This window comes from Lycorma delicatula, chromosome 7, assembly GCF_047948215.1.
Source record: "Lycorma delicatula isolate Av1 chromosome 7, ASM4794821v1, whole genome shotgun sequence".
Taxonomy (NCBI): Eukaryota; Metazoa; Arthropoda; class Insecta; order Hemiptera; family Fulgoridae; genus Lycorma; species Lycorma delicatula.
The window spans coordinates 94799044-94820920 of NC_134461.1; the positions used below are offsets into that span (position 1 = coordinate 94799044).

Genomic DNA, 21877 nt, shown 5'->3' on the forward strand with positions numbered 1-21877 from the left:
CCATTAAAAGGAAGTATGCGATTTCACCACGATGGAGCTCCAGGACATTTCAATCCGTTAGTATCAGATTTCCTGCATGAAACTTTCCATGAAAAATGGATGGCCGCAGAGGACCAGTGCCCTGGCCGGCCCTATCACCTGACTTAAACTCTCTTGACTTCTACCTATGAGGCCGTTTGAAACATATTGTTTATTCAACTCCAATATTCAACAAAAGATCCAAAATGGATTTCAAGAAATTACGAATACTCCCGGAATTTTTGAACGGTTAAGACAATCTCTCAGATAAAGACTGAAGACTTGTGTAATTTCTAATTTTGGCCTCTGATCATCTCTTTTAACTTTTAACAATTGTTAACTGTTTATTAAAAAAATAAAAAGTATACTTAATGTTCTACAATTAATGTAAGATTATCACAGATTGTAGTTTTATTTTTTTTTATTCTTAGGTCTATTACTGTGAGAAATTATTACTTAATTTGATACTAATTTACAATACTAGAATTAACAATAAAAAAAAACACAATTAATATTTAATCGAATTGAACATAAAGTGGAGGACATGAAAACAGACAGAAAATTACATCAATTTTCTGCCATAATTTGGCTATTTGTAAACCAATTTTAAAAAATCAAACGTAATTTTGTTCAAAATAAAAGACCAAATATTTTAACAAACAACGTACATTTTGACAAAACGTATATTTATGAAGATACAACGAATTGAAAAATAAACAGGGACGCCATTTTGAAATTTGCGAAGGTATTTAAGTACTGATTTTTTTGCTAATTTAAAATTTTTGCTTACCAAATATTAATGGTAGTTCGGATTCCTCTATCCGAACTTGAGATATAAATTTTTATATAAAAATAAAAAAATGGCGGACAGTGGGAGAACGAATGAGAAATTTCCATTTTCCTAAGGATATTTTTTCTTTAGTTTTACAAGCAGAATCCGAAAAAGTATAGCCAGCCCACCATTTTAGAAATTCTATGTGTATATAACTGCAAATACTTAATAAAAAAAGTATTAGAATATCGATCAAGAAAATAAAATAATAAAAAAAAAATTTTTTTTTAGTAGTTAGTAAGATTAACAGACCGCGCATCATATTAAACAGTTTGATGTAATGAAACAGGGTCAATAACAATGCCATCATTGAACTCATATACGTGTTTATAAATGATCCTATAAGCGTGAAACACTGCCGATGCGTGACAGTACAATTAAAATCTTGTAGCATGTTACTACAGTTAAGCTAAATAAATTAAAACTTCCGAACGAACAGATGTTAAGCGGGCGCTCGAACCTTATTAACCATCAGGCATATAATTCAACCGAATACCGCCAAGGAGACCGACCGTCCGCCCACGGGTAGAAGTCATAACGTTGAACAACAACAACGTACTTTTTCCTGTTTAGCCTCCGGGAATCACAGTCAGGTATTACTTCAGAGTATGATATGTATGAATGTAAATGAAGTATAATCTTGTACAGTATCAGGTCGACCATTTCTGAAATGTGTGGTTAATTGAAACCCAACCACCAAAGAACACCGGTATCCACAATGTAGTATTCAAATCCGTATAAAAGTAAACTACCTACTAGGATTTGAACGTTGGAACTCTCGACTTCGAAATCAGCTGATTTCCGAAGACGCGTTCACAACTAGACAAACCCGGTGGGCCTGAACAACGTACTTAGTTTGATCATTTCGCAGTCTAATGCAAGATTATACTAACTCAGAAATGTACGTATTAGCCGTCACTCCTCATTTCAATATATTTTCAGTGCAAGAGTACCGCATTTCTACAGATATTTAAATTCATTAAGAAATACAGGAGTAAATTATGTTTCTGTACCTTAATTAGTAAATTAACTCTGCAGTAAAAAACTTGATATAAACTTCAATCCCTGTTTTCTCAAAATTTAATTGTTTAGACCTGCATTACGTGAGATATAATTAATTACTTATTAAATATATGATACCGTATAAAATTTCAACGATAACAATTACAATTTTAAACATTCCGTCGTTTCACTACAAACTAATACAGATATGCATTTAATATATAACTTGCAGGCAAAATTACACCTAGAGTAAAAAAATTCCCTTTCGGCATGCCGGAAGGCGGAAGTAGATTTCACCGGAGCTAAGTAGGAGATAAAAAAGATTTCTACCTTAAACTTAAGAAAAATTTCAAATTTACTCAATACGACAATGGTTGCATGTGAAAAAAGTTTCACATGTTTAGCATACAAAAAGCCCCCCCATCTTCTAACAATTCCAGCAACATTTTAGTCATCACTTGCCATAAAGGCTGGTCAAATCAAAAATTGTTTCAGAGAAAAGTTTTAGGTAATGTTTAGAGGAATAACGACCACTTTAAACCGATTCGATACTGTGCTCATTAAGAGAGGTATGATTTTTTTTATTTTCGAAACCCCATTTTTTCCACCCCCTGCTCCAATGGCCGGTGATATCACAAAACTTTACCTATACAAGTTTAGGCCCTTATCCAAGAATATAAGGAACTTTAAACAAATTTGATATTTTACTTAGCAAGAAAGTTATAGCGATATTTTGTTTTTTCGAAAAAGCCCCCCCCCCTTACCACCTTCATGGTCCGATTTTGCCCATTAACGAACCCGATCAAGATTTTGGGTCGTTATATTTTATGTATCAATTTGAAAATGATTGGCGCAAAATTAGGCAGTTATCGTCCATAAGAAAGTGAAATATATAATATATATGTAAATGTATATTATAATGTAAACGGACCAATGTAAATGTATATATATAAACTTTTGAACTAACGGTGGTTTTGGGGTCTGGAGGATGTGAAACGCGAAGGAACGTCGAAATTTTCAGGAAGTCGAATCACGGTACCCATTAGAGCTTTCTTATGAAATCTATCTAATATCTTATGAAAAAAAACTACGTATAAAATGTGGATTCAAATGCATTAAATCAATCACAAATCCACCTGAAAACTTTATAACTCAATTAAATGATTTCTTCAAGAATTCCCTCCTGAGTTTTTTCCGAAAAATAACTACTTTAATATCGCGGTTTATCAATTTTTGTTAACCAAAAAGAAATGGGGTTTGACCGCTTTAACTATCATTGAGGTTTTTTTTAATTACCCGAAATAAGAAAACTTAAAAAAAAACCTAAAATGATTTGAGTAACAACATGATCTAATTTTTCTCAAGATAATCCAATACATCAAAGTAGATTATGGAGGCATATATCCTTACAAAACCTAAGTTGATCATTATATTTTCTGGTTCCCAAGTCAAAATTAAGTCTGAATAACAAATTATGCTTCAACGCAGGAAACGGGAACTTAAAGGACAAATAAAGTAAATTAATAAGTTGGATCGAGATAATTAAAGTTTCCTTGGGAAAAATATGGAGAAACTCAAATCCTAAAACGCTGATTTAAGAAAAAAAAATCAAACAAAATAACTATTAAATTTGAAGTCTATTTGTATGAAAAAAATCAAGAAATTGTACCTGTATGAAAACCTCAAATCGCCGAAATTACGTAAAATAAGATAAGCTTAAAGATGAAAGATCATACTTTTAATAACTTTTTTTATTGTATTTACAGAGTTTACAAATAGAAAAAGGATATATAAAAATCGTACTTTTCTGTACCTATAAAGCGGCTTGTCCTCACTCATGAACGCCCAGCAAAAACTACTGAAGATAAATTGATGAAAACTTCTATATATGTTCTTCTAGCAGAAAAAGTGCATACTAAGAAAAGATTTTTTTGAAATTCCAAGTTTAAAGGGTTAAAATGGAGTAACAATGAAATTTACTATTTTTTTTTAAATTTCTTAGTAGCAAATGAAGATTCAACTTGATTTTTGGTGTGTCCAATTTCTAGATGTTTCGAAATTCAACCTTGAAAAAATGTGCAATTTTCCCCACTTCCGACTACACTAAACGAAATAATAATCGGATTGAGGTTTGCAAAATACTCCTCACATAAATATCTAAAAACCATTTTCGGGTTTTTTGAATTTCGATTTTTTAAGGGGTACGGCGGTGTAAGGCCGCGACGGTTCAACTAATTTGGCTACAGTTATTGTATGTACGACGCGACTGACTGTATCTGCCTCTGGTTACTAGACTAAAAACATAAAAGTAATTAAAAAAAAAAGAAATGAAGTACCGTCATTTATTAGTGGTTTCGTAAGGTAACGATAAGAACGGGGCAAAATGCATTTTTACCCGTACTTTATACGGGTAACCAGTTTCAACAAATGTTTTTTAGCTGGAGGCCGACTGTTATGAAACCTACATTCTTTTTTGTTTAGCCTCAAGAACCACTGTGAGGTACCACCTTCAGAGGATGATATGTATGAATGTAGATGAAGTATAGTCTTGTGACATGGGTGATTAATTGAAACAACCCAACCACCAACGAACACCGGTATCCACGATCTAGTATTCAAATCCGTATAAAAGTTAACTGCCTTTACTAGGTTTTGAACCTTAGAACTCTCGACTTCGAAATCAGCTGATTTGCGATGACGAGTTCACCACTAGACCAACCCGGTGGGTTCATAATTAAGGCCTGTACTGACCAAACTGTTGCTGCGAAGAAATTACAATACTGTGATAATTTTTATAAATTGATCAGGCTTTAATTTTTATTTATAATTATTCTCACAAGCATGAGGCTAATGAACACATGGAGTATAGGAGGCAGAAAGAGCTTCCTGGCTAAAAGGAAGCGAGCCCTGATCGACTAAATATCCCCAGACCGCGACGGAAAACAAGTAAACATGTACAACGGCATGCTAGGTATATTTATAAAATTATAAACGGCACATTTCATTATTTTAAGATGAGTTCTTAAAAAAATAATTTAGAAGAGAAACAGGGCTAAATTTAATATACAATTAAATTTGATTACAGAATTAAAACGGCTCAAATTTGCATAGTTTCTTTCTTAGTCATACAATAAAACAAACTTCTTTTCAGGTCGGGATATATGCTATCCTTTTTTAAAGCTATCCTCCTTAACTCAAACTACATATACAACACGTAATATAATTTCATTCATTACAATAGCTAAACAAATAAATTATATTTATAGACTCAGCTACAAAACTTCCGGGATTTCGGTTGATCCAAGACACTTAACCCTATTTTTATCGCGAATAATCGAGGGTAAATCGTGCACGTTCAATAGGCAACATTCGCACGAAGCCTAACCCATTCTACACAGCACTGAGTTTATAATCCTAATCAAGTAATAGTTTTTACAGTACCATATACGTATGCAATGCAATCTTAATAAACAAGACTAACGCGACCTTGATGCATTCCAGCAAACCAACAAAACAACTTCAGCATTACTATATATTTTCATACACCCAATCTTTATGTATTTTTTAATTTATTCCATTTATAATAACAGACAAACGCCCAATTATTATTATTTATTTACTTATATTCATCTTACTTTGTTATATATTAAATATATATTTTATATTTAATTATATTTTTAAATAATAACAACCTGATTTTTACCAGAATTTAAGTAGGGTATTTTTTACTTAATTCAAAGTAAATTTACTTTTTCTTTTTAAAAACATAACTGGATCTAAAGTTTATCTGACATCGACAAACGGATTAAGTAAAACTTTCTCCAAATCAAATAGTAAGGTTCCCCAAAAAAGTAAATGCACAGAGTTAACTATAAAAAAAAAACAATCTAGAAAACCACGACTGAATAAGGATTTTTGCACTATAATAAACTGGAAACGGATTCAAAATTTTCCCGAAGTTATGCATTTATACAATGATCATTAATAAATTGGTAAGTCCTACTTAATTCAGTTGTTAATAAGCTATTAATTCAAAATTTGTTGATTTTTTTTCTATTTAGAACGAATAAATAATTACTTATAGGTATTTTCACTGAGATGATACTATAAAAAAAAACTACACTATGTCGAGTATTAAGAATGAAGAACGGAATTTCAGAAAATATAAGTATGCGTTAATCTATGACATAGCTGCAACTTGTCAAAATAAAAATTCGGATATTTACTTACCATCATATACTAAAACAAAATTCACATTTGTTTCTGGACTGAGTTAAAGTAATTTTTGATAATGTTCAGCTGACACATCGTAAGATTACAGTAACTGCCATGTGCATAACTGGATGATACTGCGACTGTGATGCACTTAAGTTGAATATAAGAAGCTAATTTTTTTTAAAAATAAATAAACAAAGAATTCCATACCAAATTTTCTCCCCAGTTTTTCTGAGTATTGGTAGAATTTTTACAGGCAAATCATCATTTAACAGAGGATGCAAACACCACATTAAGTGAACCATGTCAACTACCATGACCGATGATTGTATTTAACTAAAATAAAAATGTTTATTTAATCAATTCCTTACTTCTACAAACTGATATTGAAAGTAATAAATTATAAAATCAGAAAGCTATAGGCAGTTTATTTTCCTTAATGCTTTCAAAGACATAATAACTTTAAAAATGGAAACTATTACGGCAAAGTTGTCAGGACATATTCTGAGGAAAGTTACTTTCTGTTTAAGTGTTGTAAAAAACAAAAGTGATATATTGTTATAATAGATAAATGCATATATACAATGCTTGTAATTTTAATAAAAAAAAAGGATATATAATTGTATATATACCTGATAAACCAATAAGATATATTTTACAAAATAATAACGTTATTAACAAACATAACTGGAATCAATAAAATTAAGTGTATTAATTGCGATAGTAAACATAGGAGAAAATATCAGGTCACTATAAAAAGGTTTTTAGAGCATTACAATAATTTCAAAAAAGGAAATATTAAATTTTCAAATGTAACTGAACACCTACTGAAAAATAACCATAAAATTACTGACATTAAGAATAATTTAGAAATTTTAGATATAAAAAATAAAAAAATAAGAGATATATTAGAGAAATATTATATTACTAAACATAAAAAGTAATATAATTTATTAATAAACAAATAGAATAATATAATAAAATGTTTAAAATAGTAGAAGATTTATAATTTTTTAAATACTATTAATTATCTTACCATGGTGGATATAAGAAGTTATAAATATGGCGCTAATACATATATACTAAGTTTTTTAAAAATTTTAACTATGTATTTTAATTTACAATTATGTGTAATTTATAAAAATTAGTCTGCTAATAATGGAATAAAAATTCTGAAAGTGCTACAGGTAAGCGACTATTCTTACCTTTTACTTAACTGTATCTAGTGTAGTTAAATAATTGTTTTTAAAATAGTTTAAAAAAAAATATATATATATATATATAACTTTCATATCAGGAAAATATCAATGATACAATGTCACTACATGCAAGTAATAATATATATATATTTTGAGTTTTTGAGACAAAAAATGTATTTAACTGTAAACACATTACACTTATCAGAATTTGTTAATGAACTGTAATTAAATACTTCCATATCAAACATTATGAAGTTAAATATGGTAATGTTGACCAATGTATAAGAAGTAGAAGATAAGCAAAACATTACAATTAAAAATCACATTTAAAAGGATCATTATTATCTTTTATGAGAGCAAACTGGATTATGGAGCAGTAAAGTGTTTTGTTTAAATATATGTTTCTAAATGAACATAAAAAGTAGAACATCAAGTAAGCAGACCAACATTTCCAGTTTCTTAATAAGAAAATATAAACCAGAAAATTTTAACTAACTGACCAAAGACTAAAGCAACATAACTCACAAAAATAAGATCTATTTTTAAATTTTAAAGTTATATAATTTAATCCGACAAAGAAATTCATGAAAAATAAACTTAAAAAAAATTATCAATATAAATGCCAAAAAATAAAAATTTCATCAATAGGGAATTGGGTAAGAATAAAGCACACTTACTAATTACTATACTAGTTATTTGCTAAGTAGGCAGTGATTTCCTTTTTTTTATTTAGTAGCTCTATTAATAAAAAAAAAAAAATTATTTTTTTTCTTCATTAAAATTTATAATATATTTCGATCAACTTATTTAAACTGTATCAGTGAATAAATACAATGAAAATCTTACTTCCTATCAAAAATTCTCTAAAATAAGACCTCACCGCTTGGCGCTATCATCGTCCAAGCTTTGAATTATCCGGAAATCTGCCCTCTAAAATAATTATGCAATTATTCAAAAAAGAACTTCATTAACACATCACACCAATTAAATGACTTACTTTTATAGAATATATTTATTCATTTTATATTATATTAAATGTTCTTTGGTATTATTAAAATCATGATTTGCAGTTATTAAATAAAAACACTCCATTTAATTTTAAAAACCGTAATAATGAAGTTCATCAATTATATTACAACTTCATAAAAACTAATTTTATGACAACTTAATTTTAAATGAATTCTGAACCTTGAATTTTAATTAAATCAGACGAGAAGCATAGATGCTGAATTTTACAAAATGTATAAATAAAAGTTTGAAGGTAAACAAACTTACAACACAACTTAAATTGTTTAAGAAAAATTATTTCAAATAGTTGAAAATCTACATGAAATGATGGTAACTGTAGAAATACTATAAAAAATGAATCAGCGCCCGGCGAAAGTTTTAAATTCATCAGAAAACTACGCCAAAATAACCTGTAATCTCATCTCTTAGCGGAGACCTTTCAACAACGTTCATAAAAATTAACGGTAAATTCAGTAACACTAATATAAATTCCAGCTAAAACCTATCTAACGGAAAATTACAATCAATTACATTATTTCAACAGCATTTAAGTGAACATCAACCGTAAATATATATATAATCAAAATCTTAATACGTGTAATCTAACAAATTTAACGCAAGAATGTTAAACAATAAAAATCTCTGACCTTTAAAACGATGAAAATTATCCTTTTGGTCGAAAGGAATAATCACAAATATATAAAAATACTAATTTATACAAAGACACAATTAAACACAATATAATAGAATAAATTTTACGAAAAAACGAAAAAGTCGACTAAACTTTCAAGATATACTGAGAAAACCGATCACACATCACACACCAACAACAGGTGTTTGTTTGACTAGCTCTTAAAACTTTCAAGCAACGGAGCTAGAGTTCACGTCGCCACCGAGCAATGGCGGATAGCGTTCCAATGTTGTGGTAGTTAAAATACGAATACAACTGCCATCTCGGAGATAACTATTGAAACACGTTAACAACGTACTGCCAATCAATGTAAAATATGGGCAAGCTACAATTTAATTCTTCTTATTATTGTTATTTATTATCCAATAAAAATCTCTATTATCTAACCAATTTATTGGTTGGTTATCTAGACGCAACCTATTTTTCACCCCTTTTTTTGTCTGAAACTACAATTACAACTAGTATATAACCTACATTAAATTTGTATATTTAATGTTAAATATCTTAAATAATTTGTGTATTTAAATAGACGAAGATTGCGGGCGTTGGCTTATGTTGATATTTTAGGCAGTTTAGTGCACAGAATAGTTAGTTCGTTACCTAACCCAGCCTTAACGTTCAAAATGAAATAACTATCTACGATAATATTATGAAAAAATATAAATACAAATAAAACCGCAATTCAAGATCAACAGCGTGGCGTGTTGCATTTAATTTTTTTGTTTTATAGCATAATCTATTAACAGAAAACTGGATTTTTTACCATCATTTTTTTTTATATCCTGGTGTTTAATACAGAACTAAAATAAGTAATTTTTATCTCAATTTATAAACGATCAGATATCACACATAAACAGCTGAATACATTTTTTTTAATTTGCAATTTCATAAAGTTTTGTAAAATATGTCTTAAAATACCACCAAGGGTGATTCTTACTGGAGAAAACGTTTTTGGCACTTATTGACACCTAGAAAAAATTTGTAAAGCAAAAATTATAACTTATAAAATTTGCAAAAAGTTTTTATTTTAAGCTTGAATTAGAGCATCAATTTTCTTCCTCCTATGAAAGTTTTTTCGTGATTTTCAGATGCTGTATTTTATTAAAAGAACGTAAAAATCAAAAAGAAAGATTTTAAAATGCAGATATTCTAGCAACTTTAAAACAGTTGCCATTACTTCAGAACAGTGGTTCTCAATTTTTTTTTATGCAACTCTCACATGAATTATAGATCAATGGCATACCACTGAACTATTAAATATGTAATCTGTTATTCGGATAAACAGTTTTATCTCAGAATGATAGTATATATTTTACAAAAACACTTATTTACTTTACAAATAAATATTACCATTATACTTTTACTTACATTATTGATTAGAATATTCCTTTTTAAATTAAAAATTTAGTGAAAAGCATGGTGCTACATGGATGAAACAAGAAAGAGATATCTGGTTCAGTTGAACCAGATATCGCATTTGAAGCAAAAATTTGGTTCAAGGTTGTTTATTACAAAATTTATTCTTTATTGTGACATTTATTCTTTACCATGAAAAAAATACAATTTCTCAAAGACATGTGGTATAGAAAATTGAATGAAAAATAATGTTTTTCTGGAGAGCACTTAACCTTTAGAAAAAATTCACATAACTCTAATTTAGTAAATTTCTTTTTCAAACCTCCTTTGCAAGATAGTTCTATCAAAGATTGTGTTTTGTTGTTAGTTACAGTTTCAGGCAAGCAATGTTTGGAATATGTAAAAAAAATTGTTAGGGATGTAGGGGGTATACTGAAATGAAACAACTACATAGGGAATCTTGGAGAGCTGCATCAAACCAGTCAAATAACTGAAGACAAAAAAAAAATGGTTTCAGGAATGATATCCAGTATGAAAGGGTTCTGTATTCATAGGAATTCAGAATAGTTTCTTAAAAATATTCTTCAAAAGTTTCAGGGGGCATTAGGCAATGGGATTTTATATTATTGGTGACATTATCTTTTATTTCAATTTTGTGTAATATTACAAAAGATTGCAGGTTTTCATTTGAAATAGTATTATTCATAATTTAAAATTTGATAAATGCCTTTATTTTGTTGTCTACTGACAATCAATTTGATGTTTCACCTTGTAGACTTAAATTTAAGTCACTGAGGCAATTGAAAATATCTGATAAGTTGGGTAGTGTTATGATCCACAGCTTGTCTGTCAATCAAAAATGCAGTTTAAAAGAGGTATCCAGTAATACCAGACCTCTGAATGTAGCTCAAATAACCTGTTTAGCACTTTTTCTTTAAAAGTCACCTGTGTGTAGCAGTAACTGCCCATTTCAGAACACAGTATTTATTTATATATTTATCAACGGCATATGCTAATTCACAAAAGATACAATGTAACAATAATCGTAACAGGAAAAACAAACATACAACAAAACAAGGATGAGATATTGTCAATTCAGAAAAAAAACAATAAATTCACAGAAAACAGGGCATAGTAACACACTTGCAAAAAGATTGCAGAATCCAGCAGGGGAAGACTCGAGGCAGTTGTTGAGGCAATAAGTTGCAGTAGAACTTGAGGAATCTTTTATGCTATTAAAAAACTCTGATATTCTGAGGGATAGAGCTGTAGATATGGGAGATGTAATCAGCATAACACTTCAGGTAATGTAATCTTCACTTCTGGAGATGTAATCAGTATAACAGAAGAGGGTTTAAACTTGTATGGATGATTTTCTTCCTAACCACCAAATGTCTAAGTTCAGCAGAGAACCAGCAAGGGAATCGAGGTTTACCAGTTTTTTTCATAGGAGTGTACTCACTGCTGTGCAAATTCTCTGACTGAAGTATTCCAAAACAATGGGTACATGGAACAAAACAGGACCAAGCTGATAATGCAGTATGCTGAAAATCTTGTCAACATCACAATGATGAAAATCAGATACAGCAACCTGAACATTAGTGGTTTAGGGAGCAAAAGGTCACAGTAGAGCAAAGCTCACAGGATGAGCAGGTTCTTCAGTAAGAATAGGATCCAGAGCAGGTAAAGCACAAAGAGAGGAGTTGGAGCTGAATACCAAATCAAGGGTAACATTGTGCATTATTAATTTGAGATAATTCAAAAGTAGAAGCCATATCTATGATGACCTGCAATCTACCACTTGTAGGAGTAAGTATAGGTGCAGTCCAACTTTAGGTAGATTGAAGTCACCAATACAAAGTTCAGAAATAAGGCTGGAACAGGTAGACATTACTTCATCAACAGCACCACAAAAACTATCACATACATCAGCTGGTTGTTGAGATGGTATATATGTGCCACAAACGTCTTCGATCGCTGACGATCAGATATCTCTTCAACAATGGACTTAACATTAGCAGTATCATCCTTATGTCCTTTCAAGACCTTCATTTCATCCTGTAACTAATATGTATTAAAAATAAATAAGTGTTTAAAGCTTGAAATTTAATAAAATTTACTTTGACACTCTCCTGGAACATGTTTAAACTGTTCTGACATACGTTTTATTGCTAAAGCTTCTCTGTGGATGCAGCAATTCATGAGGGTAAAATTTTCTGTAACCGATTTTAGTTTGGTGGTAAACACCTCCATATTTTCCTTTCATAACTTAAACACCACCAGAACAGAAGCCAACACACTGGTTTCCAGTCCAGTACATTTTCTTCAAAGAAGTCATCCAGTTTTTAGAATATTTCATCTTAGGTAGTTCATGTTGATAGTGCGTAAAAAACAAATAATCTTGTTTAATTGTACTTTGGAATATATATGACATGTAAAACATAAGCTGAGAATGGTTTCTTATATCTGTGTTCTCATTGAACTGTATGACAAAAATCATTGACTTTAGCTATTAAGTTCTCTTTAATGTTTAATGGCTTACAGCAGAATTGCTTTCAATTCTGAAGTGCATGGTATCATTTGACAGTAGTATCATAGCTAGCTGTTTAGCTGATGATTCACCTAACATACAAATCACCATATCTTTCACAGCAGGAAACAACATTCTTTACTGTTTTTATGAGCGTTTCCATGCTTTGCTATTCTTAAGTTCACTAAGAAAGATGCCTCAACTGCTTATCAAGTTATTGCCTGTAAAAGATGACATAATTTTCTTGGTGCATTTTATCTCGGATAATTTTTGAATAAAGTAATCCTTACATATGTTTTCTAATGTTGAATGTTTAGTTCTAAGGTCCTGTGTTTTAATAATGAGGGTTTTCATGTTTTGGTTTGAAAGAATTATAAAAAAGGTTTTGAGTTTGTGGCCTACTGTTTACTTCCATGACAGTAAATCCAATATTAATATACTCAAAATCATATTTTCTAATAACTATTTGTACTTGAGTAGGAAACAAATCTTGACTTGCTGCAAATTCTGATGTAGAGCTCAATGATACAGGGTTTTTAGCTGATGATGTTTTTTAATTGCTCTATTAAGGCACTTATTCATGTTAATTAATATTATGTCAAGTAGACTAAATCAAATTAATTTAAGCAAAGTATGTAGGCTATATAAGAAAAAAGTTCCTTTTGAGAACTGTAATCCAATCTATAACTTCAATTTCATCAAATGAAAAAGTAACATAACAATATTTTCAAATTAGCTTAACAAGAGTATGTAAAATTTTGAAGCAACTGTACCCATCTGTCTGTATCATAACCATGACTGATCCCACATAACTACTGGAGGAAAGTATGGCAATCATATTAGAGTGGCCATTAAAAAACTTGTTCATACATGTGTGACACGATGCATGAAAGGGACAGACAAGTTGCTACCTGTGTGCTGTGGCATATAAGAACTTGTCAATGTTGCATGTTCATTCTTGTAGTTCAATAACCTATATATATATATAATTTTCTCAAATTAAGAGAAAAAGAAATGCATGATAAAACAATTTTGTATTACAATCCATCAAAAAAGGTTTGAGAACTGCTAATCCATTGTAATAATAATAATAAATAAATACCATTAATAAATATCTGTAGTACTAATAATGTTGTACGGTATTTTAATAATGATAATGTAACACTTTTTGTATTATAACAATTATTTTTTGTATTGTTGTGCCTGCAAACCACCTTGAGAAGCTCTGTGTACCACAGTTTGAGAATTGCTGCTTCAGAACATTCTTTCACATGCTGAAATGAAAATTGTTTCTCTTATTTATGGCTTTATTATTTATTTATAAGTAGACTCTTGAAAAGCTAAAGCAGTAATATTAAATTTATAAGTAATGAATTTAAGATATTGAATTTAATGGTAATAAATAAAAAAGTAGTATTTACTTTCAAATACATCTTAAAAGAAACAAATTTAAATATTTATTCAAAAACATGCTCAACCCAATGACTGATCTTATAATCTGGAAATTTTCTGTTGATCATGAAATTTATCATGGAACTGATGAAAAATTTTGAATATGAATTAGGTAGGGAAAAGTTACATATCTTCTTTGTGTAAAAATTACTCTTTTAGTAAATCATAGGAAATTATATAAAAAAAGAATTAAAAATTTTAATATTACCATATGACAATTTATTAAGCACTTTAACAATTTTCCACTGAAGTTAGGATCTCTAAAAATTAGAGATTAGGATTAAGTTAGGATCTCTAAAAATTACAATTCTGATATTTTTGTTTGGCAAGTAGAGAATAGCAGTTGTTTTTAGATACATATATGCTTCAATTAAATAAACTAGAAATGAAAATTTGTTAAAGGATTGTTAAAATAGATTTTTTTATAATTAAAATGTAATTTTGAAAAATAAAGATTTCAATACAAATAAAAATTTCAGTAATCAAAAAAGTTGAAATGCTTCTGAAGCATTACCCAGTCGAAAGAATTTTCTTAAAGAAAAAAAATTGATAGGATTTAATTACAATAAACCTTATTTTCAACTTCTGAAATAATATTAAAAACAAAATCATGAATTGGTTTTTATTTTTACAGTATATATCCAGAAATATTTAGGATCCATACTTTAAATTACATTGATAGAAGATAAGAAAAATAATTTTTGGTACAGTAAACGCACTTCTGACAACTTTATAGTTCCGTAACCCTTCAAATGCTTCAGAGCACAGCATCCAGGAATTGAAAGTTATGAAGTATGGCTAAAATGCCAATAACTAAATCAAATTTTATTAGTATTTTACTGTTTGCCATTACATATTAATGTTTCAAGTAATTTTTTTACAACTAGCAGACATAACCATCATCAACTTAAATGTAACCATCTTTATTTAATTGCTCTATGGCTGAATGTGATGAAAATATATACAGATGAGCAGGAACTTTTATCAAGAAATTAAAGTAAATTAACTCACAATCAAGTAATAGTAACAAAAATAATAATCAATAAAAATTTAGGAAAAATAATATTTTATTACAAACAACGCAGTGAAAGAATCACTTTACAGATGAAAATTTCAAAGCAAACTTCAACAAAAAAAAACTGACAGCACCAGTTATATGACTTTCCCATTACACAACTTTTTTTTTCTGCTGGACGGGTTACACACACAACATAATTTAAAATACTAGTATTTATCATTTTATTTAAATACAATATTTTTTGTTTATTTAATTCAATGATTCTAACCAAGCGCATGTGAAAACTGTATTTCATTCGCGCAGGTGTGGTGGTACTAGCGGCTACTTTAAATATTATTTATTATTTAATTCTACTACTCATCTGTGACGTCACAACATAGCAGACGACTATAGCAGTAGTCCAGTTGCTAAGTGGGATGTGAGGTGTGTAAGGGGGGATAGCTGGGTTAAGACCCCACTTTGATAGGGAACAAATTTGTGGATCCAACAAGATGCTAATAAAAAAAGCTGCAATGAAAAAGACCCGCTGTACTGCCTTCTATAACCTAAGTCTAAACTATAGGGATTTGAACTAAAGTTCAGTTCACTAAGGGAACTAGGACTAAATTTCATTGTTGCAATCACCATCTTTGGTGGTATGTTGTGCTAATTGCCTCAAATTACGAGACATTCATGAAATTGGCTCATAATAAGTAGAACTAGGCGCAGGATTCGCATTTCCGTGAGTTTGGTTAGCTAGTTCAGAGGGATACGATGTAGGACATTCAAGATGTCCGGATGAGGTCTACAGCGAAGGCAAAGGCTGAGTTAATAAACTACCAATACAAATGTCTACCAAGGCATTTATATCAGTGTGGAATCCAAACGAGGCCAGGCTTATTACTATGAGATATAAAAGGTCAGAGGGTGATAGATGACTCCCGTTAAAACCCAGCAGGGTTAAGAATGGGGGGGGGGAGTGGTGTGGTGACCAGAATGTCACTAGGTGGGTGTCTTCCCCTAAGGGGTTGGGATGTACTGACTTCTACAATGTTTCAAAATTATTACTATATTTGGGAGTGGGGGTGCAATTTTTAGCAAAAAAAAATTTTACACAAAGATGTTATTTAATAATTGTTCACAAAAATATTTTTTTAAAAATGCAACAAAAATTATCCCTTGTAGTGCGCGCTATAACTTCAAAATGAAAACCATTGTTAGGGGTGGAGGTGAAATTTAGCAAAAAGTTTTTTACAAAAGTTGTTTACTTTAACATTCACAAAACTATTAAAAAAAAATTCAATGAAAATCACCTGTTGTACTGCCTTCTATAACTCTTCAAAATTAAAACTATTTTTAGGGGTGGGGAAGAGATTTAGAATAAAAATTTATTACAAAAGTTGTTTATTAATATTCACAAAATTATTTTAAAAAAAATATAACCTTAAAAATGCAAAATCTGGAGACGATTTCGTTTTCCCCCTTTATTCCCCAACCCCCGACCTATTAAATTGGAAATTTAATAGCATCAATGCCCCTACTATAGAAATATTATAGTCAAGTTTGGTAAAAATCAGTCAAGTAGTTCTGAAGATATAAGGCAATTTACATGCCTCATATCACATATTTTGCTGTGGAAATTTCAATGCCATTTTTCAGTCTTCTGGTGTCCTTAGGATTCAATTTGTCAAGATTCAGTGAAAACCAGATATATTCAATTTTGACTGATCACTATATTTTCCCTTCTATACAGCTGTAGCTGCTATATAGATGAGAAAATAAAAGTGTAGATTTACATCTTAACATTTTCAGCAGATGAAGAAACAGGAAAGATATAACAATAAACAGATCATCTAATTAAATATGTAAAAGAAAGTGAAAATAATAAGAAAAATGAATGTCTCAGTAGAACAAAAAGTAAGGGTAAGTATGAAGGAGCTAAAAAAAAAATGACAGATAACTAGAATTTTCAGTTCAGAGGGTATAAGCTAACACTTATCAACACCTCATTTAAATATAAAAAAGTTTAACAAACATATAGATAGAAGAAACCGGAAGATATTTACTTAACTATTAAATCTGGCCTCCTATATGTACATTGTTTATTTAATGTTTTTATGATGAATAATAAACAAAAGGAATCCATTTTTTTGTTTTTCTCTATAATTTTATTATTTGGCAACACAGTTTAATAGATTTCTTAATTGTTTTCCTATAACAATCCTTATTATCTATTTTTTTGGCTATACCCAACAATCTCAGCATAATTTCCTCCTTTGTTCTATATCTTAAAATTAATGTTTCCATAATTTTTTATATGTTTTCATCAGTACTGTCTTACTGAAACTCATCTGAAGCTACAGTTACTACTTGGAAAATCCATGGACTGGTGGTAAATGAACATCCTCAATCATTATTTCTTCTGGATTTTCCAAACCAGCAATACTTCATCTATTATAAATATTTTAAATAGAATTGGTGATTAGGCAGTATTTATTCTTTTCTGAAAGTATTCATTCTTCATAACTACAAACATACAAGAAAATAAATTCCCTTCTTAAAAGTAAATAGCAGTAAAAAAAATTTGTTCAATGTTTTGAAATAAGATAAAAAGTTGGACAAGTAAGAAAAAAAACTTAAAATAAGTAATAAATACAATAAAAATATTTTTACATTATTTATTTACAATTAAATAACAATACTATGAAAATAACAGATAATTACATCACTGGAGTACAGCCCTTGCCACATCTTCAGCTTCTTTAACAACAACATTAATGATATCATTCAATTTCTTTTTTGAAACTCTTCTAGGTTTCAATCCACAAACTAGTTTCGGATCCTGACAACGTATATTCAATTCACCAGTTCCAATAGCTTTTCCGACTGATTCTATCCATTTATCAGCTGCTAGATTATTAGTCAAGTTCTAAAATGAAAAGAAAAAAACTACTTTTCAATACTTTTAGTATTATACTAGTACTTGTTTTTACACATAAACATAAACATTTTAACACATAAACACATTTTAACATAAACATAAACATTTTTCTGCTGAGCAAGAGATCATACTTGCAGAAGCTTCCTATTACAAATGGTAATTGATGGTTGGCAGGATTTATGAAATGAAATGTTTTAAATTTGGGAAGAAGGTATGTTGGTGGTAATGCTGGCTTAACTCAAATCAAAGATATTTCAGTGAATGATGTGGGCTTTTGCCAGTTGATTTTGTGAGAACAGGCCATATAAACAAAAAACTTTCTCATAGATTTAAATTTTTATTTAACAGGATCAAATAGCTTCTAAGTGTGGATGTTACACACAAGTTTCAATGATATTCTACAGACGTTTAAGATTGATATAAAGAAAATGGAAGATGAATGACAAGAAATACCAAGACAAGCAACTGTCTGACAAATGACTTTTTATATAATCGTAATTGTTAGTGTTGAAATTTTTCAACTAATTAATTAGGTAAATGCATAAGGTTAAAATAGGCATTTTTATCTTTATACAATTGTGTTTTTTATTTTTTTTTGTAACTATCTCAACTTGAATTATACTAAGAGAGACTTTCAAGGTTTTTACTAAAGAGAACAGTTATGTAATGATAAATACAATTATAAATGGATTTTAATTTCAGAACTACAATTGTTCCACTGGAACACACATCTATGAAAACCTGCTCTTTTTAGGAAGAACATATCTCCAACAAGAAGTTATTTAAAATAATAATTTATTTCATTCAAATTAACTGCAGAATACTATTGGTTGCCTATTATTTTATGAGAAATATAGACCTACCATAATTACTAAATTTATAATTCAAATTTAACTGCATTAAATTAAACAGGCAAAGCTAATAATGGCATGGTAATTAGGACTATAATAAAGAATGCAGCTAATAATAAGCAGCTTTAGGCAGCAAATAAAAATTAACAGAAAGCTTACAAGCTGACTGGTCTGTTCTGGAGAGGTTTGAATATTAACAGACACAGAAACACTGGAAAGAATGTGTATGTAAAGTTACTAGCTACACTGAAGTCTGTAAAATCTGCCCATTTACAGTGAAAATGCACAACTACTTTCACTCATTCTTTTATAGCATTATTCTTTTTTTCTTTTACAAGACACTATTTATAAATGCCTATTTTATAAAAATAATAAAACTAAATCTACAATTCTGAGAAGTGGTTTTATTTGCCAACATATGAAACTGATGACCTTAATGCCTTATTTTTTGAACATTGCAATCAATGTTGATTATTAAGACTGGTTGTCCTAAACACAAAGCATCTCAGACAGTGATACGATACTAATAATCTATGACAGTGTAATTAATCTACATCAGTGATTCTCAACCTTTTTAGCTTCATACCCTCTGCCGGCCTTCGTGGCATGAGTGGTAGTGTCTTGGCCTTTCATCCAGAGGTTCCGGGTTCAAATCCCACTTCAATTAGACTACGCACTTATTTTAGACCATTACTTGATTGAGTATTTAAACACCAAAAATACTATCCTCATACCAACGAAACAGGTGCTGATCGCAATGATAATTTTGTCCTATAATTCAATTTACTCAGTCCTCTTGATTTACTTAAAAATCAAGAAAGAATTTCACAAATTTCATAAGCCTCTAATGAAAACATCCCCTATCTCTCTCAGCTCTGGTCCACTTTTGGGAGCAAGGTCAATGCCTACATTCTCCCAAACTGCAGCTCTATCACAGAGTTCTTCACACATTCATCTCATCTACCAGCAAATAACTCAGCAAACTGGGGCTCCATGCCAAAATGCATATCTTGGTGAAGTAGGCACCAGGTGGGCCTCTAGCCACATGAGTTTCTATTCTATCTACATATTTATAACAGCATCAAACCCCCAGAGTCTGCAGGGTTGAGAATCTTAGGAAGCCAGCAACTACATTCCATTCCCTTTCGGTTTTCCAATTAATCTGCAAGCTACTTTGGTAAAAAAATTACATATTCTGAGAAATCAACATGCTTCTATTTATAAATCAAGCCATACTGATAAAAGTAGGCTTGAAGCATCTTATCTTGTAGCATTACAAGTAGCTAAGATTCCAAATCCCATGCAATCGCCGAAAACCTCATATTGCTTGCTGCAATTGATACGGTTAGTGTTTTCACAGGGGTGGAAAAAGCAAAAAAACTGAAAAAATTCTACTTCCTAATGACACAGTTACAAGGTGAATCGATGATAGAGCTGCCAATTTTCACGATTAAATAATTCAGCAAAATAGTTCAAGTGAATTTTTTGGTATTCAATTTGATCAAATAATAGATGTGGCAAACATTTCTTGGTTCTTTTGTTTTGTGAGATATATGAATGTGATAGAGACACATCAATCAAATGAAATATGTTGTTTTGCAAATCAATACCTGGTCATCCAACATGAAGTCTTTTTGATGAAGCTACTAAACTATAATAGAGATTGGACAAAATGTATTGTAGTACGGAGTGATGGTGCAAATGTGATATCAGGAAAGAACAGTGGATTTCTGAAAAAAATTAAAAGATTATCTTATACCAAGGATAGAATGGACACACTGTTTCCTTCACAGACATGCTCTGGCCACAAAAAATTTGCCGTAAAATCTCAAATTCTTTGTAAAGCTCTAAAAATGATTAATTTCATAGAAAACAGAAGAGCTTTGGGATAAAAATAAATTAATTGACAAAAAAAATTGTAAAATACTTAAAAGTGAGGAATATTTGTTGAAAGAGATCTGGTTAATAAAGTGTACTTTTCTATAAGTTAATGGAATTATTGGAAAGACTAAGTGGGGAAAAAAAGGCTAAAACTAGATTCTAGCTTTGTTTCATGATTTAAAAAAAAAAAAAAGTCTTTAGCAACTGACTGTTGCTGAACATTTTTTGCTAAGGGACTGGGGTTTCAGGGGTTAGGGATGTGATGTGTGTGGGGAAAATGATGTGATCACAGTGTTATTGTTGTGTTGATTTTATGCCAAGCAAAAAAAAAAAAAATTAAAATAGTTACATGATAAATATACATAAAATATTGTAACTGGATCATATATCATTATATACACTAACTTGTATCCACAACATCAAAAGGCTACAGCTTCATTAAATATCTATGAAAAAAGAATATTTATTTTAGCAACAAGATAGAAAAAATAAATAGTAGAAAATTATTAAAAAACAACCCTAAGCAGGGTCATATAAAAGTTAAAAATGTTACTTAGATACTTAAAATGTGTTGTAAAGACAAAACTGAAAAGTACTTGAAATTGAATAAAAAGAAATCAAATAAAAAAATCTGAAAAATGAATTCAATTAACTAAAATAAATTTATAACAATTTGTCAAGACCATCTCATTTGGCCAACACAATTTCTGGCTAACCCAGTTCTTAACAGGGCACAGGGTCCTTCTGGTCATGTTGAAGGTGGATGGTTAAAAGAGGTATCCGTGAACAAACAACTGGACCCCTCTATGTAGACACGATTGTACCAAACATGCTATCTGGAGTCAACAAATTCAGGGCTGTGTCAGAATATATAACAACGATACTACAACAGCACAAAAGAAGG

The 21877-nt window shown here is 30.0% G+C and overlaps 2 protein-coding genes across 2 annotated transcripts in view; both read right to left on the reverse strand.

Annotated features, from left to right (window-relative positions):
* kst (spectrin beta chain, non-erythrocytic 5 kst) overlaps positions 1–9124 on the reverse strand; it is a 307475-nt gene extending 298351 nt beyond the window's left edge. Inside the window, exon 1 of the mRNA XM_075371630.1 lies at positions 8922–9124. The gene's annotated coding sequence lies outside the window, so the exon portion shown is untranslated. The remainder of the gene's footprint in view (positions 1–8921) is intronic.
* An 8825-nt stretch (positions 9125–17949) lies between these two features.
* AlaRS-m (alanine--tRNA ligase, mitochondrial) overlaps positions 17950–21877 on the reverse strand; it is a 38707-nt gene continuing 34779 nt past the window's right edge. The window contains exon 10 of the mRNA XM_075370622.1: positions 17950–18229. Coding sequence (XP_075226737.1) covers positions 18026–18229 — 204 coding nt within the window. The 3' untranslated portion in view covers positions 17950–18025. The remainder of the gene's footprint in view (positions 18230–21877) is intronic.